The 18,654-nt window shown below is 40.2% G+C and overlaps 1 protein-coding gene across 1 annotated transcript in view; it reads left to right on the top strand.

Annotated features, from left to right (window-relative positions):
- Positions 1-18,654, top strand: part of MED12L (mediator complex subunit 12L) — a 322,140-nt gene that overhangs the window by 252,713 nt on the left and 50,773 nt on the right. The window contains exons 23-29 of the mRNA XM_026649916.1: positions 431-532; positions 1,723-1,836; positions 6,416-6,612; positions 7,264-7,452; positions 13,847-13,921; positions 14,045-14,235; positions 14,578-14,739. Of these exons, the coding sequence (XP_026505701.1) occupies positions 431-532; positions 1,723-1,836; positions 6,416-6,612; positions 7,264-7,452; positions 13,847-13,921; positions 14,045-14,235; positions 14,578-14,739 (1,030 nt within the window). The remainder of the gene's footprint in view (positions 1-430; positions 533-1,722; positions 1,837-6,415; positions 6,613-7,263; positions 7,453-13,846; positions 13,922-14,044; positions 14,236-14,577; positions 14,740-18,654) is intronic.

Genomic DNA, 18,654 nt, shown 5'->3' on the forward strand with positions numbered 1-18,654 from the left:
TCTGTGGCCTCCTCTTGCTCCCTTCTACTCCATTCAGAGTTCAGTAGGTATAATCCTCTGCCCAGCCCACTGATCAGACCATATCACAAAATGCTTGGAATCCCTCCACTAGCTCTTTTTCACCTTCTGTTTTACATCTGTGCTGATCCTTGCTTTAAATGCTCTGCACAATTTCATCCAGGTCTTCATCTCTGCTCTCATTTGACCACTGCTCCCCTTGCTTTTTCCTCCACCAATTAATTCTGCTTAATTAACTTCTCTTCTTCCAAAAACTTACAAATGCTGACTCCCATCAAATAAAATGCTCTAGTTGCATTTGAAATAGGTTCTGTCTTACAGAATTATTTCTGTGGATCTTCCAGTGAATTCTGTATATGATTTCTAAGATCCTTGAGAGAGGTGCCTTATGTCAATGTCCCATTTTTCATAGCCTGTGGGGACCCAGATGCTGAACCCGGGGCGAGAATGACATGCCGTCTTCTGCTTCATCTCTTTAGAACACCCCAGCTCTACCTGTTACCCCAAGCAACGGGTAAGTTGGCAAGCTGCATGTTCTTTTCATTTTAGAAAACGAAATGAATTCTGAAACTTCTGCATAGGCCTCCTGCAGAGGCCAAAGAGTGATTGGTATGGCAGGAAGTAACCAAACCATTTCAGTGAATAAAATTCTGCCATGGACTATAATGTTCTCTGAGAAGCTGAACAATGATTGCCTTTGCATTTTTTATTTTCATTTTTTAAACTGTGTATGTGCAGTCAAAATAGTCTTGCATACTGAAGTATAGTTAAGCAGCTCAGCAGCACATACTTCTGATTTATCTGGAAAAATAGGGCCTTTAAAACCAAATGGTTATGCAGATTAAACAATTTCACTGCTGAACTCAATGGATTATGGATACTTGAGCATTAAAATGTTATCCTGTCAACCTAGAACTCCAGCCTTTGTCATAATAAGTTTAACAAAAGTTTAGTTTAAATATAACAGCTGTGTATAGTTCTGATGAAGAAAACTAAACTGATAGAAATCTTTTACTGCTACAGTGCTCTTGCCTCTTTCAAATTCTGAAGATATGAATCTTCAAAAATAATTATTTTGTTTTTTATTGTATCATGTACAATGTTATGAGATCCTAATGCAGACTTTCTTAAAACGTATGCATAAGTGGATATAGCAACGCTTATATGTTCAACCGCCATTTTCTCATTTCTTGACTTTGGGCCTGGTCCTGCTCCCACTGAAGTGTGGGAAAATATCCACTGACTTCAGTGGTGCAGAATCAGCCTGAACTATATAACAAGAAATTTGTATTAAATGTACTTTGTTAGATTTATATAATAACTTTGTTGTGGAAGAAGATGAGGGGGGGAAATTCATAAACCTGTATAGCTGAAACCAAAATAGATTTTACTTTCCTTAATAACTTAAAATTCAATAATTTAAACTTGTGTGTTTGGGACACTTTTTTAAGGCTCTTGATTAAAGGCAGGATCAGAACCTTATTTTCCTAGATTTAAATGACTGTAGCTAGTTTTGTTGTTAGCATGCTACTACTACTTACCCTCATTCATTTTAATTAACTACAGCTGGGTCTACAGCTTCAACCAAAACAGCATTTTACCTCATGAATTAGTCATTGATGCATTGTAGAAAAGTTCTTGTATAAAGAAGTCTATGCTGGTAAAGAATAACAGTTCTACATATACCTCTTTCTCTGCTCTTAGGGAAGTCATTCCCAGGCATTCGCTCTTCTTGTGACCGCCACCTTCTAACCGCTGCTCACAACAGCATAGAAGTGGGAGCTGTGTTTGCGGTCTTAAAAGCAATTTTGATGCTTGGTAAGATTATTCAGAGAGTTGTGTGTGTGAAGATCTTCAGTCTAACACTTGGCTAAAAAAGGAATCGGTTTAATTCATTTTCTTGAGAATGCTCCTGTGATTGGGGATCCTGAGTTATTAAAGTATCTGACTGAAGACAAATTTGGATTCTTCCTGTGCTTCCTTGACACCAATGAGTAGCTTTCCCCCCACAGGTCAAGAGACAGAAGTTTTCTCTGGTGAGTCAGCCCCCGACTTACGTGACTTCAAGTAGATGTGACTCTTGCTCACACTTCCTGTCAGAAAGTCACAGTAAATTTTAACTTGGCTTAGTCTAAAAATGTTTGACATTTCTAAGGGGAGTATCCTGAACCCAACTCTTAAGCTTCACTTATTCCCATGTTTGGAATTACAAGTAAATCCTAATGGCTGTTGAATTTCTGAAGTCTTGAAAGAACCATAGTTAAACAGTGCTTCCAAAGCAGATGCTCACTATTGCTCCACTTGTGTCAATTCTTAAGCCTAAGGCCAGCTGTACACTAGAATCACTTCGCTGGTAGAGCTATAGTGGTATAGTACTTCCGGTGTGGATGCATGTTCCAATAAATTGTGCTTTTGCTATCATGGCTTATTCCAGCCCTCCTGAGCAAACAAGCTATACCGGCAAAAATTCAGGCTACATTATACTTCGAGCTGTTGCTGACACAACATAGTTATGCCGACAAGAGTGTATCCTAAGTGGAGATTTGTAAAGTTTGGACTGGTCTATGCTCAAAAGTTTTGCCAGTGTAACTATACTGGTAAAGTTAAACAGCAGAACATTCCTAGTATGGGCACAGTTTTATTGTTATAAAAGTACTTACACCAGTATAAGAGGCAGTTATACTGGCTTATACCAATATAGCTGTGCTGGTTAAAAAAATCACACCCTAAGTGACATAGCTATACCATTATAACTTCTCTATTATACACCTGAATTTGGGGTGAATTGAGGTGGAGTTAAAATATACTTGTGGCTAACATCCGTACTTTATTGCTGTTTGCAGTGATTAGATTAGAATTCTTATTTTTCTGCATTGCTGAGGTTTGAATAAATGACTAGTGAAGGGTTGCAATATGCATTGCAATGCAAACTCTGTAGATGCAATGCAATGCAAACTCTCTTGCAGGAGCTTGTGCAGGTTAAAGGCTATATGGTACAGAGATCTAGAACACTCATTTCCCTAGCACTGTCCCACCTCACCCCATCCTTAATAATATTCAAAATATAATATTTTGGAAGGTGAAATATTGATTTTTTTAACTCCCTTCTCACATTTCAAGTTAATTCCTTAAAAATTGCACTTAATGTATTGAGAAAAGCATCAGGTACGCTATACCTAATGGGGTTATATGCTTAATAAGTAAGTAATTTTGGGAGCAGAAATCAGTTTTAGAACATTTAATCTCTCCCCAAAGTGAAAGAGACAGTTGTATAGTGAACTGCAGTAGGAGTATATTCAGGGTAGTCTTTTCACAAACCTTACTGCAATGTTTTGGGTTCAGTTCAGAAAAGTAGAATTTTTTTAGCATCCTTCTGTACAATAAATAACTCGTATCATCTGCGTGACTAGGTCTCCCTTGTTGGTATGTGATTTGCAATTGCAAAGAACAGGCTTGATAACCATAACACCATGTAGATGGTTATGGTGTGCAAGGAAGGCAGATTCGGGCTCACATGTCGTCATTATCCATTCACATACATTTTGTCCTATTTTGTGTCTCTCTTTCTTTTTTTTTTAGGCCTGTTCTGTTTGTTTTTTGCTATGTTATGGTTATTGTTGAAGCACTGTAGATTGGACTTTAGTGGTATTCCCAGAGTTGGGCCCAAGCCCCACAAGGTCAGATGCTGTGTTCCATTTCTGACCAATCTCTATTAATTCTAATGTTCCAGATCCTCAGATCATTAGTCAGGCAAACTCCTATTGACTTCCATGGTGAGGGGGTTGGCTTAGAAGAATTGAGTAAATACTGTATAAATATCTCATGCTTAGGGCCCTGTATGTTTTAACTTATTAATTCCCTTACTTGTTGGTTTAGTTCTGGGTATTGTTAGTTTGGAGGGATTATTATTATTTTTTACAATATTTCTATTTTCTAAGATATTCTTTTCTTCTTTTCTTGCTTTCAGTCCATTTGGAAATATGTTTGCCATGGCATTAATCTTTTCTAATTGAAATTAATAAAGAATTATGCTTTTAAAATGTTGCTATGGTTTGTTAAATATGTAAGAATTTTAGAAATGAGTGTAGGGGGATTTTCTGCTACATACCAACACTGCCTGTGCCTTCCATGCTCAAAAAAGGGAGCTGGATGTAAAAAACAACAACAACGAGTCTGGTGGCACCTTAAAGACTAACAGATCTATTTGGGCATAAGCTTTTGTGGTTAAAAAACCTCACTTCTTCAGATGCAGAAGAAGTGAGGTTTTTTACCCACGAAAGCTTATGCCCAAATAAATCTGTTAGTCTTTAAGGTGCCACCGGACTCCTTGTTGTTTTTGTGGATACAGACTAACACGGCTACCCCCGATACTTGAAGCTGGATGTAGAAACTCTGTTTATAACTATTTATCATAAGAAGTCATAACTGTAGTACCTGATTGGTGGCAAGTCTCCCATCTTACCATAAATGTTAGTTCCAAATCCTGCAACTGATGGCACAGGTAGGGCTCCACGCAAGTGCAGAAATATATTGGCTTCAGTAGCCCTCCATATGGGTGCAGGGATCCCGCTGTGCAGAGTTAGTTGAAGAATCAGAGCCTCATCAAGCTCAATCAGTCAAATAAACTGATATATCAGCAGGTTGTGATCTATTCTATACACAAGAAGGCAGTGTTCAGTTACAAGCCAGTCTATCATAATGTGTCCTCTAACTTTGATGAGTAAAAAGTACAGGTGGTTTTAATCCTGTTAAAGAGAGATTCAGTGTACTGTTTATTGGAGAATAACATCGAAGTGATACAAACTGTGAGGATTTCATATGGGGAAATAGATCTTCTTGAGACAAAGACATTTTTTCCTAAAACTTCCCACCTTTGCTGCCACTGGTGCAGCTTCCCACCGGTAGTGGTGGGAGAACAAGCGTACACAGGCCACCAGCAGCTGCTGACATTTTAAGCACCTTGTTGTGTAGACTTGCTCTGAGCAAGTGTAGACACGATTGTGGTACAAAATGCCAGTGCTGCTTATAACTCTGTCTACATTAGCAATTTCTTTGTTATTATCACTGGTATTGCTGTGGCAGCAATGGTGGAAGATTTTAACAAAAGAATCCCATTGTAGAGACAGCCAAAAAGCAAAATATGGTGTCCCTGTTTTAAATGAGTTGAGCTGGAATAGCGGAGAGACTTTTAAACATGAAGGACAACAGAAAGATGGACAGATGCTTGGGTGATGATTTAAATGGTGATTGACTTGCTGGGGATGTTTTATGGAATATTTGTTCATGTGGCTGTATCAAGGTGTTTTAATTGGCTGAATCATCTGGACTTCCTGTGCCATATTAGATATTGAGATTGTCATTAGATCAAATTGTGGTGTTCGATAAGTGCTGGAGAGAGCATATGACAAACCAGTTAAGGTCCACAAGAGTGTCTGCTAAATTCTAGAATGGGTATGTTGTCCCACTAACTTAAGTATCACCTGGAAACATAATTATTTTCCTACATAATGCATGATCTCAGATGGTCCCACAACAGTTGTGAAATTATATTTAGCATTTGGGGTTTATTTCTCACTGTTAAAAATAGTAGTTACATCTTGCTTTGTGAGATAGCTCTTTGATGTAAGATTTCAAACTCTTCAAAGGTTGTTAGTTGCCATTTCAACATAGGGCATTATGCAAATATTTACTTCTGCTTCTTGCCCAAATGATCTTACTTTGCTTAGTCTGTCCCCTTTCCCACTGCTGAAATTAAATATTCAGGTCAAGTTTGTGCCGTTATGCTGATGATTTGCAGAAAGGATGGGTTATTCAACGTTTGCCCTTTCTGACAGGGCTCCCTCAGTATGCATTGCCCTTTTCCATTCCCAGGGAAATAAATCTCTCTTGTCAAGAAGTTCATGGTAAGGTGGGCTAAGGTGACCACCAGTCAAAACTTGTCTCTTGATCTATGGAGAGTTAATAAATCAGAGTAAGAGAGAAGACTTGGAAAAAAGGGACACCTAAAAGGGTGAGTAACCCAACTTTTCCTTATTTTACAGACAAATCAAGCCTGTGCACACATGCATACTCTTTTTTCTGGGGGTAGGAAGGATGTAGTCTCTTTCTTTGTTTGGTTTATGTAACTTTTCCTAGTTCAGAAAAAGTAAATTTCATTTAAATGAAAAATATTTGAAGCAAAATAAGGAAGTAACGTTTTCAAAAATTGTATTTTTCTAATATCCAGTTTTTCTTTGTGTTGCTTGCTGTCTAATTTGGCTGTGCACAAACTTCATTTCTGTGTTTTTTCTCGGCTAGGAAATATCTTCGAATGCTTCCTTAACTGAATATGAAAATTCAAAATCTCAAGACTTCAATAAGATTTTCACTTTTGTACTCCTGTGCTTCTGCTGTGTAGGTGATGCTGAAATTGGCAGCAGCGGTGTTAACTCTTTGAAGAATGAGGACTTCACTATGAGAGGTTTATTAGATGACCTTAATGATGATGAAATTTGGGGTGCCTCACACACACTGAAATGTGGAAAAGCTATTTCCATAGAAACTGCTAGTCTAAGTGAATATGCTAGATATGTGCTAAGAACTATTTGCCAGCAGGTAATTTGCAAAACGGTGTTTCTAGCTTTTCTTTATAGACAACATTCTTTTTGTCAAAAATCTGTCATGTAAGAGGCTTTAATATGTTTGAATGCAAAACAGACTTTATGAGGATGTACTGTACATCTTTTTCTTACGGTATTTGAATCTGAGTTCTCCCTTGTATTTGCTCGGCTTTGACCAGGTGTCATTTAAAAGTCAGTGATGCTAAAGTGGGGATGAATTTGGCCTGTAGTCTTCAGTATCTCCCAGTCTTTTTAATTAACACTATTTTTCCCAGTTGCACCTCAAACACCCTGCCCTTTTGGTGGCTGGAATAGCAGGCCTTATCTGAGAAATGCCAGTGATGCTCCATGGTAAAAGGTGCTCATGCAACTTGTGGATAGCATTTGGTAGCATCAATTAATTATCAAGCTACTTTTAGTGTTTTTTAAGGAAACAAATTTTGGAAAACAGTTGAAAGTGTACTGTACTTTTAAGGGTTGTAAGTTATTGAATGAAGGTGAAATTTCAAGTGTCATATAGACTTATGTGGAACCAGTTTTCAGTTTGTGAATATCTGCATGTGGAAAAATTTTTGTGTGTGCATTGCATCTGTGAAAAATGAGTGTTATATTGGCATTATCGATCCAGCTGTTTGATTACTTTCAGGAATGGGTGGGAGAGCACTGCTTGAAAGAGCCTGAGAGGTTATGCACGGACAAAGATCTTATATTGGATCCTGTTCTTTCAAACAAGCAAGCACAGAAACTACTGCAGCTTATCTGTTACCCTCATGGTATTAAAGAATGCACAGAGGGTGACAACACTCAAAGGCAACACATCAAGCGCATACTTCAGGTAATAAAATGTAAAATTATTCCAAATTACTTCTGTAAGATATTAACTCTTGAAATCTCATTCAACAGCACCATCAATTCAATGCAGATGTGTCTCAATTCCCAGTATTACCAACCGCAAAAGTTCAAAAGTAATTACTCAGACCCCCTCCCCTCCAATCATGAAATTAAAAAAAAATAAAATAAAAAAAGCATTTTGGGCCTGTCTTTTGCCCACCCACACCCCCCATGAGAGGCAATTAGTGTTGCCAATGCCAGCTCTCCCAGATCTGAGTATGGTGATTTTGTCCCCTTGCTGCAGGGAGCTCTTGATAACTGACTGGTTGTTCAGTGCTTCCAACTTCTCTTCATAATTTTAATTAATTAGTGTTATGTCTGCCTGTAGAGCCACTTCCATCTCTGCTGTTCATGCAACTCCTGGGGTTTTTGATCCCTCCTCCCAGGCCTGGGCAGCGGCTGCAATGGGGTTCTCTTACGCCTCTTCCTGGGCCTGGGAGTGGGGCAGCTCCAGGGGTTCTTCACCTCCTTCTCTCTTTTCCCCAGCCTTGGGGCCAGGCAGCTTCAGGGTCTCTTCACACACACCCCTTTCCCTTTCTAGGTGTTGCAGGAAGGAGGAGAGAGGAGACTTGACCCATTGTTCACAGGAGAAGATTGGGGAGGGGGGAACAGAACCGCTCTGAGATACTGGGCTCTGTCTGCTCCTTTCTCCTCCTCCCTTTCTCTCAGTTCCTATGGGGAGGAGCTGGGGTTCTTCCTGCAGCAGCCCTGATTAGCTGTTCTTCCTCAAGAGTGAGGGAAGTGGGAATAGTGGCCAATCAGAGGGGATTTCCCGCCCAGACAGGGCTGAAATTCATGCAAGGGCTGGAGCTGCTTATGTCATCGTGAGTCAGGCTCCAGCCCCAACCGAAAGCAGAAGAGCTGACAATCCTCAGTTCCCTTTCTCCCTGTTTTTTGTAGTTGATAGGCATTTCCTGTCAAGTACTTTTATTGACCAGCAAAAGTTTCTATTCAAGCGTACGCTCCAAAATCAAATCCAGGTTTGTCCATTTATGTATTTCATCCTCTATTAGAAGCACAAAGTATATTGGCCAGAGTTTCGAGACCTAGTCCATGTCTAGTCTAGGAGTGTTTGACCATTATAGTAATACGAGTATGCAATACTGGCAGAGAGCTCCTGGTGTGGAGAGCTCTCTTTCAATCAGTTCAGTCTCCTTCCTCTTTTCTGCTGCTGCTGGCACTAATGGCATTCAGAAATTTAGATCAGTGGTTTTCAAACTTTTTTTCTGGGGACCCAGTTGAAGAAAATTGTTGATGCCCATGACCCAACGGGGCTGGGGATAAGGAGTTTGGGGTGTTGGCAGGGCTCCGGGTTTGGAGGGGGTTCTTGTCTGGGGCAGGGGGTTGGGGTGCATGAGGGGGTCAGGGCTCTGAGCTGGGGATGCAGGCTTTGGGGTGGGGTAGAGGATTGGGGTGCGGACTTATTTCTGGTGGCTTCCAGTCAGCGGCGCAGCTGTGGTGCAGAGGCAGGCTGCGCCTGAAGCAGCTGGCGGCAGGTCTGGCTCCTAGGCGGAGGCGCACAAGCGGCTCCGTGCGCCTCTTGCCCGCAGGCATCACCCTCCCCCCCCAGCTCCCATTGGCCGGTTCCTGGCTAATGGGAGTGCGGAGCCGGTGCTTGGGGCGGGGGCAGCGTGCGGAGGCCCATGGCCCCCCTGCCTAGAAGCCGGACCTGATGCTGGCTGCTTCTGGGGTGCAGCGCGGTGTTGGAACAGGTAGGCACTATCCTGCCTCAGCTGGGCAGCACTGCCAATGGGACTTTTAACGGCCCGGTCGGCGGTGCTGATCAGAGCAACCCAGTGCCTTACATGCCATGACCCAGTACTGGGTCGCGACACGAACTTTTAAAAATGCTGATTTAGATGATAAAGTATTACATAAGAACATAAGAATGGCTCTAATGGGTCAGACCAAAGGTCCATCTAGCCCAGTATCCTGTCTTCCGACAGTGGCCAATGCCAGGTGCCCCAGAGTGAATGAACAGAACAGGTAATCAAGTGATCCATTCCCTGTCGCTCATTCCCAGCTTCTGGCAAACAGAGGCTAGGGACACTATTCCTGCCCATCCTGGCTAATAGCCATTGATGGACCTATCCTCCATGAATTTATCTAGTTCTTTTTTGAACCCTGTTATGGTCTTGGCCTTCACAGCACCTTCTGGCAAGGAGTTCCACAGGTTGACTGTGCATTGCGTGAAGAAATACTTCCTTTTATTTGTTTTAAACCTGCCTATTAATTTCATGTGGTGACCCCTAGTTCTTGTGTTATGAGAAGTAGTAAACAACACTTCCTTATCTACTTTCTCTACACCAGTCATGATTTTATAGACCTGAATCATATCTCCCCTTAGTCGTCTCTTTTCCAAGCTGAAAAGTCCCAGTCTTATTAATCTCTCCTCATATGGAAGCCGTTCTGTACCCCTAATCATTTTTGTTGCCCTTTTCTGAACCTTTTCCAATTCCAATATATTTTTTTTGAGATGGGGCAACCACATCTGCAGACAGTATTCAAGATGTGGGCGTACCATGGATTTATATAGAGGCAACATGATATTTTCTGTCCTATTATCGATCCCTTTCTTAAGTATTCCCAGCATTCTGTTCGCTTTTCTGACTGCCGCTGCACATTGAGTGGATGTTTTCAGAGAACTATCCACAATGACTCCAAGATCTCTTTCTTGAGTGGTAACCGCTAATTTAGACCCTATCATTTTATATGTATAGTTGGGATTATGCTTTCCAATGTGCATTACTTTGCATTTATCAACATTAAATTTCATCTGACATTTGTTGCCCAGTCATCAGTTTTGAGAGATCCTTTTGTATCTCTTCGCAGTCTGCCTGAGTCTTAACTATCTTTAGTAATTTTGTATCATCTGCAAAATCTCACTATTTACCTCTTTTTCCAGCTCATTTATGAATATGTTGAATAGGACTGGTCCCAGAACAGACCCCTGGGGGATCCCACTATTTACCTCTCTCCATTCTGAAAACTGACCATTTATATCTACCCTTTGTTTCCTATCTTTTAACCAGTTACCAATCCATGAGAGCACCTTCCCTCTTATCTCGTGGCAGTTTACTTTGCGTAAGAGCCTTTGGTGAGGGATCTTGTAAAAGGCTTTCTGAAAATCTAAGTACGCTATATCCACTGGATCCCCTTGGTCCACATGCTTGTTGACCCCCTCAAAGAATTCTAGTCGATTGATGAGGCATGATTTCCCTTTACTAAAACCATGTTGACTCTTCCTCAACAAATTATGTTCATCTATTATATGTCTGACAATATTGTTTTTTATTATAGTTTCAACCAGTTTGCCTGGTACTGAAGTCAGGCTTACAGGCCTGTAATTGCCAGGATCATTCCTGGAGCTCTTTTTTAAAAATTGGCATCACATTAGCTATCCTCCAGTCATCTGGTACGGAAGCTGATTTAAATGATAGGTTACAGACTACAGTTAGTAGTTCTGCAATTTCACATTTGAGTTCCTTCAGAACTCTTGGGTGAATACCATCTTGTCCTGGTAATTTATTGCTGTTTAATTTATCAATTTATTCCAGAACCTCCTCTAATGATACCTCAATCTGGGACAGTTCCTCAGATCTGTCACCTAAAACGAATGGCTCAGGTTTGGGAATCTCCCTCACATTCTCAGCCATGAAAACGGATGCGAAGAATTCATTTAGTTTCTCCGCAATGGCCTTATCATCCTTGAGTGCTCCTTTAGCACCTTGATCGTCCTGTGGCCCCACTGGTTGTTTAGCAGGCTTCCCGCTTCTGATGTACTTAAAAACAAATTCCTATTACTTTTTGAGTCTTTGGCTAACTGTTCCTCAAATTCTTTTTTGGCCTTCCTAATTGTATTTTTACACTTCATTAGCCAGTGTTTATCCCCCTTCCTTTCTATTTTCCTCACTAGGATTTAATTTCCACTTTTTAAAGGATGCCTTTTTGTCTCTCACTGCTTCTTTTACTTTGTTGTTTAGCCATGGTGGCTCTTTTTTTGGTTCTCTTACTATGTTTTTTAATTTGGGGTATACATTTAAGTTGAGCCTCTATTACAGTGTCTTTAAAAAGTTTCCACGCAGCTTGCAGAGATTTCACTTTTGGCGCTGTACCCTTTAATTTCTGTTTAACTAACCTCCTCATTTTTGTGTAGTTCCCCTTTCTGAAATTAAATGCTACAGTGTTAGGCCACTGTGGTGTTTTTTCCTGCCATAGGGATATTAAACTTATTCATATTATAGTCATTATTACCAAGCGGTCCAGTTATATTCACCTCTTGGACCATATCCTTTGCTCCATTTAGGACTAAATCAAGAATTGCCTCTCCTCTGGTGGGTTCCAGGACCAGTTGCTCCAAGAAGCATATTACGCTGTAGATATCTGGTGGCTGTCTGTTTCCTCCAACAGAATGATTGACCCTCTATGAACCCTGGTCTGGAAACATGTCAGTTCAGCGTATAGCCTATTAGGGTGCAGTCACATCATGCCTGCAAACTCTAATTATTCAGATCTGCATGTGGGAATTATTATGTACAGTAAACACTCATCAGGTGTAACTTCCCTTGCTTTCCATATACGCCCAAACACCAGAATGTGTGCCAGGTCACACCAAGCTGATCTATGTGAAAAGAGTCCCTACCCTTTATGGAAAAGAGAAAGTGGTCTGATGTCTCCCCAGCACCTCCCACCCCCAATACCACAGAGGGTTCTCCAGAGGAGTCAGGGATCTACTTGTGGAAAAGACAGAGGCACTATTCTAATCACTCCCACCCCATCCTAGCAATCACCAGGGAATCCAGTGAAAAGTGAATCAATTCTGGGGCTGTATTAACTGTTAGGTAAAAACAATCTCTGTGCTGTCTTTGAGGTGGGTTCCAGGGCAGCAGTGGGTGGAGACATTGCTGGCAGGACAGCTCTGTTGCAAGATACATGAACCAGTGCAGAGGCACAGGGTTTTGCACACAGCCCTGAACTCCAGCCAATCCCCAGATATCTTTGTTATTTATTATTTGTGTTACCATAGTGCCTAGGAGCCCTAGTCATCCACCAGGACCCCATTGTGCTAGGAGCTGTACAAACACAGAACAAAAAGACCATCCCTGCCCCAAGGAGCTTCTAATCTATGTATAAGAAAAGACAATGGCTGGATACAGACAAATGAGGGAATACACGGAAACAAGAAACAATATTAGCATGGTAGACAGTGGACAGGGACCAAACCCCCTATCCATTCTTCAGGTGGTAAATCCCAGCCTAATAATGGAATTACCTCGAGGTTCTGTTTCCCCTGTTCATGTTGGGAAAATAAATGAAAAACACTTACGGAAATTACTGCACCTGTGTAAAGCCCCAGTGTGTCAATGGGAAAATAATCTACTCTCAATTAACAATCTACAGTAGTTGAGAGGTGGCTTTATTTTTGGTATTGATTTGATTTGGAAATTGTTTATTCACCCATTCAGGTTCTTGTTTTTTACTCTAATATAAAATTTGATAGTGGAAAATAACCACTTACAGAGCCCCCTAGAAAACATAACTGACAGCATGATTTTAGCCATGTAATTACCACTTCCAGGATAGATACAGCGGATTACTTTCACATCATCACATTTGTGGTGTTAATTTCATATGCAATACATAAGAAGATCAGGAACTCCCATTGCATCCAAATGACTGTATGTAAATAGTAGGAGGTACTAAAGCCAAGAACACATTAACTACAGGACAATGTTTAGAAGAATACAGAATTGTGTTTACTTTGTTACAACAGTGATTTCAAGCCTAATGGGTTGTTTTACCATCTACTTCCTCTCTGGACATGTCTTCACTAGAAAATTGTATCATGTTTGAATACCATTGTGAAGAATTGAGTTAGCTAACATGATGCTGACCAGTGTGGACAAGGTCAAATCATATTCATCCTCACATCAGATAATTATGATCAAACCCTATTGGGATTATAGTTTAATCATATTTAGGTGACATAATGTTGAACTTGATTTGGTCTGCATTGATGACAAACCATCGTGTCGGTGAATTCAGTTTTTGATAGTTTTGTCAATACAATTTGTAATGAACAGCCCTTGCTGCATCAGAAAATTTGAACTGGTTAAAAATATTGATGAGCTGATTTTGGGGGTAGGGAGAATGCAAAGGGATAACGACTGGGCTGATAGGTCCTTGAATTGCTTTGAAAAACTTACAGCTTCCAAAGTTTTAAAGATCAGTGTGATAATCTACTGTAGTGACATGATTTTAATTGTTCCAATTAAGAGAGTTAAAAAATTTCTACAATAAACTTGACACACGTATTTCATTTTAATAATTTTACTCAGAACTTAGATCAATGGACTCTCAGGCAATCTTGGTTGGAGCTCCAGCTAATGATCAAACAGTGCATGAAGGAGCCTGTAAGTATTTGGTTCTTTTAATGTACTTATAAAATATTTAATTTAATAAAGTATGTAAAATTTGAACCTAGTACACGAGCAAACATACCATGAATATGCTAGTTTACTTATGTTTCACTGTAGGGTTCTGGGTCTGTGGCTGAAATGAACAGCTTGTTGGATAATATTGCAAAGGCGACAATAGAGGTGTTTCAGCAATCCGCTGATCTAAACAATAACTCTTCTAACTCTGGTATAGGCCTCTTCAATCCAAACTCTGTTGGAAATGCTGACACAAGTAATACAAGACAGAATGGTAAAAAGACATTCCTAAGGTATTTTTGTGTAGCACCATTTTAATTATTTTAACTGACATAATGGTTAATAATGCATAGAATGAAATGAAAATTTTGAAACTTATAAAGGCTTTTTGCACTTGAAATGGGAATGTTCAGGAAATGCTACCTGAAGGTTACTGGTTTTTTACTTTTGTTCAACAGTAAACATTGGTGTTATCCCAGAATTTTTGGAATGTAGCATTTGTGGCTGCTCAGCAAATGCTAGCTATCCCAGAAAAACTATATCATCTGTCTCATTGCATTGGTTACAATGACTGAGAGTGATGTGAAGAGTAGATTGAGATTTTGGATGAAATAAGTTTGTGATTCTGCTTTTAGCTCTTCTGAACGTCGAGGCGTATGGTTGGTGGCTCCCTTGATTGCAAAACTGCCTACCTCAGTTCAGGGTAGGGTCCTGAAAGCAGCTGGAGAAGAGCTGGAGAAAGGTCAGCATTTGGGATCGTCCTCAAAGAAGGAGAGAGATAGACAAAAGCAAAAAAGGTACAACCTTTGAAAATGTTTGTATGCGATTTCAGAAGGCATGTTGAAAGCAGAGGTGTGTCTTTTTGCTGTTGCAAATCTCATCGGTCAAGGGATGTGAAATGGATACATATTTAATACCCACAAATCACAACTGCCCTCACTTGCCTCCCTCCAGCACAAGGTATTTTCATTACCATTAAGATGTCAGTCTTAATTACTGTGAAAATGTTGCATTTTGGCAGTGTCATACCTAAATTTACACACACAGGTGGCTCTCAGAAACTTGCCAATTTTGCCTAAGAAAAATTGATAATCTCGTGCCAAGACCTGCACTACTCCCTTGTATATCATTAGAGTTACTATAGGAATTACCCTGAATACTGCTATTAATTACATCCTTTAACTTTAAATACTTAACAACCTCTCCTTTTGTGAAGTTGTTCCAAGAAGCAGTTGTTTAAGGTGCCAAATTCTCTAAAACTTGTGATATTTAATTATTCAAATATGCAGGCAGTTGAAGTCACCCATTATTGCAACATCATTATATTTTGTTACCTTTTTGATTTCCCTCAGCATTGTGCGCTTAGCATACTTTTTCTGATCAAGAGGTCAGTAGTATGACCTTACCAAAACATTTGTATTCTTATTGCTTAGCATTTTTATCCATATGGACCCTACTGTATGGTTCTCATTAGATTCTATGGGAATAATTTTGATATAGTGCTATTCCCCCCACCTCTGCAACCTAACCTATCCTTCCTGTATAATTTATAGTATATTTTATTTTGTCATTGCAACATATTTCAGAGATGCCTATTATTTCAAGGTCATCTTCATTGCCAGGCATACTGGTTGGTATAGAGACGTGTAGGTTTGGTTTCATTTTATTTGCCATGTCCATATATTATTTAATTCCTTTGTCCTTGCCACACCCTTTTTTTTTTTTTTTTTTTTTTGAAACTTACCTCTCTGATCTCAAGCTGGTTCCTTCTCCAATTCAGCTATCATTTCTGCCCTACCCTTTATTGGATACAAAGATACCTTTAGGTTATTGACATCCTTAGCATATTTTTTTGACTAACTTGAGTACTCCTCAGTACACCTTTACCTCAATATAACGCTGTCCTCGGGAGCCAGAAAATCTTACCGCGTTATAGGTGAAACTGCATTATATCGAACTTGCTTTAATCCACCGGAGTGCGCAGCCCCCCCCCCTCCTCCCGGAGCGCTGCTTTACCGCGTTATATCCGAATTCATGTTATATCAGGTCGCGTTATATCAGGGTAGAGGTGTACCTATTTGTTTTTACTGAGCTCCTAGTTTAAATAATCTCCCAACAGTTGCCAATTTGCTGTTTCAATAGCAAGATTCCACTGTGGTTAAGATGGAACCAGTCAAATCTGTCTAAGTACTTTCTTCCCATAAAAGTTTCCTAGTGCACAGAAAATGTAAACGCCTCCTTTGATATGATCTTCTCATCCACATATTAAGACTTGGAAGTTTCTTCTGCCTAGATATCCCTGTGCACGGAACCAGAGGCACTCAGGAGAAAGCTATCATAGTCTTATCATATCTACTGTTTCTGTGTGCCTTTGAGTATGTCTGCACCAAAGCTGGAAGGTGTAATTTCCAGCTTGGGTAGACATACCCACACTAGTGCACTAAAAATAGAAGTATATCCGTGGCAGCGGGAGGGGCTAGCCACCCAAGTATTACCTTTTGTTTTCAGATGGGATCATACTTGAGTGGCTAGACTCTCCTGCCACTTATGCCAGTGTGGATTCGCTTCTCTTTTTAGCACACTAGCTCAATCAGAGCAAAGGTGGATATGTCTATCTAAGGTGGAAATTACACCTGCAGTGCTTTAGTGAAGGCATACTGTCTGAGACATATCTGCTTATGTAACCCACACACCGTCTGGGTGTGGTGTTCTGTCCCCTCTAGTGCCACCGAGACCACTGTGAGAGAGAGAGAGAGAGAGAGAGAGAGAGAGAGAGTCTGTTCTACAGCCTTAGCTAACAACCAGTTGGATTTTATCTCATGCAGTAGAGGCTCATGCACTGAGGTCCCTGGTTTGATCCCGCCTGCCGACGATCGGGGTCTGTTGGCATTACACTTACTTGATAAAAAGATGAGCTTTTACTGGTGCTTGCATGGCAGAGCCTGTACCACTATGGGAGAGTGTTAAATTCTATTTTGCCTTAGTTATACATCATCATCATTGTCAGATAAGCTCCTGATTGGACAATTTTTATTATCATTTGCGGTGGTGATGGTGATGTAAGAGTTGGAGGATGTAGTTTGATTTTTCAGATCAGATTGAATGGCAACGGTAGCAATTATAACAATCCATGTTTGACTTGTCTGCTGAGCAAATGTGTTATGGAAGTTATTGAGAGAATAAATAGTGGTTGCTACAGTGCCATCCTTAGGGCCACTACTCTGGCTAAAATCACACTTTGACTTGTGCTTTCAATAGAAAAGATTTTCTGCATTTTTTTTTATAGCTTTGGAGTTTTTCTGACTCTTCTAGCTACTTATCCTCTGAATTATAAGAGCAAAAATGCCAAATACAGCTGTTGAACAGTTGTACATAGATGTTGAAATAAATATGTACATTTAAGTACACCACTATATAATGTCAAGTATCAGAGGGGTAGCCGTGTTAGTCTGGATCTGTAAAAAGCAACAGAGAGTCCTGTGGCACCTTTAAGACTAACAGATGTATTGGAGCATAAGCTTTCGTGGGTGAATACCCACTTCGTCAGAACAACTCTGTTGCTTTTTACACTATATAATGGTGTACAGAACTTTCAGTGAGTGTTACCCAGCTAAAGCTATGTCTACATTATGAGGTAGGGGTGTGATTCCTCTGCTTGTTATATGTATACTCTCTCTAGGTGTCATTGAGCTAGCACGAGTATAAATAGCAAAGCTGCCTGAAACTGGTGGCTATGTACTATGTACTCCGTTGCCTATAGCCTTGCAACCATGGCTATACTGCTTTTATACTCATGATAGCTTGATGAGAGCTAACATGTATATGTACTAGGGTTACCAACCTTTCAGTGGGGAGCGGTAGCTCAGTGGTTTGAGCATTGGCCTGCTAAACCCAGGGTTGTGAGTTCAATCCTTGACGGGGCCATTTAGGGATCTGGGGCAAAAAACTGTCTGGGGATTGGTCCTGCTCTGAGCAGGGGGTTAGACCTAGATGACTTTCTGAGGTCCCTTCCAACCCTGATATTCTATGATTGTCCTGTAGTGTCCAGGAATTTAATATTTATCTTTCATTAAAGATTATGTCATCTGCTGAAATCTCCAGGAATATATCCAACCAAAGTTGGGAACCCTAATGTATACCCAAGCAGGAGAATCACATCCCTAGATCATAGTGCAGACGTAGCTTAAAACACTGGTAAAATAATTGCATGTATTGAATTTATATGAATTCAAAGGCCTCTGCGGAAGTTTGTTTTCACTTTTTTTTCTCCTTTCCAAATTTATGTCAATTTCTGTTGGAATATATCTTGGGATATATATCCCATTGGACTGGGTCTTGACATTCTTACTCTGACACAGTAGCTATACCCTTTAGTGGTAGTTTTATTGCAGCTGTGTCTTCACTAGGAAAAAGTTATATTTTTCATTCATGTTAACTAACCTTTGTTAAAATCCCTGAACAATTTACCAGGACCCACTAACATGGATTAAAACTCCAATTGCCTTGTCTTCACTAGGATTTTAACACTGGGTAGTTAGCTTTAGTTAAAATATACCTGTTAAAATCCTACTGAGGACAAGGCCAGTGTAATTTTAATCCATTTTATCAGAATGAGGTAAACTTTCAGGAGGAGTCTGAGGTTTATCTTGCCCAGCTAACATGGATTAAAACTACACCTGCTGTGTGTTCATGAGAATTTTAACACGGGTTAG

This window comes from Terrapene carolina, unplaced genomic scaffold, assembly GCF_002925995.2.
Source record: "Terrapene carolina triunguis isolate 2854851 unplaced genomic scaffold, T_m_triunguis-2.0 Scaffold88, whole genome shotgun sequence".
NCBI lineage: Eukaryota > Metazoa > Chordata > Testudines > Emydidae > Terrapene > Terrapene triunguis.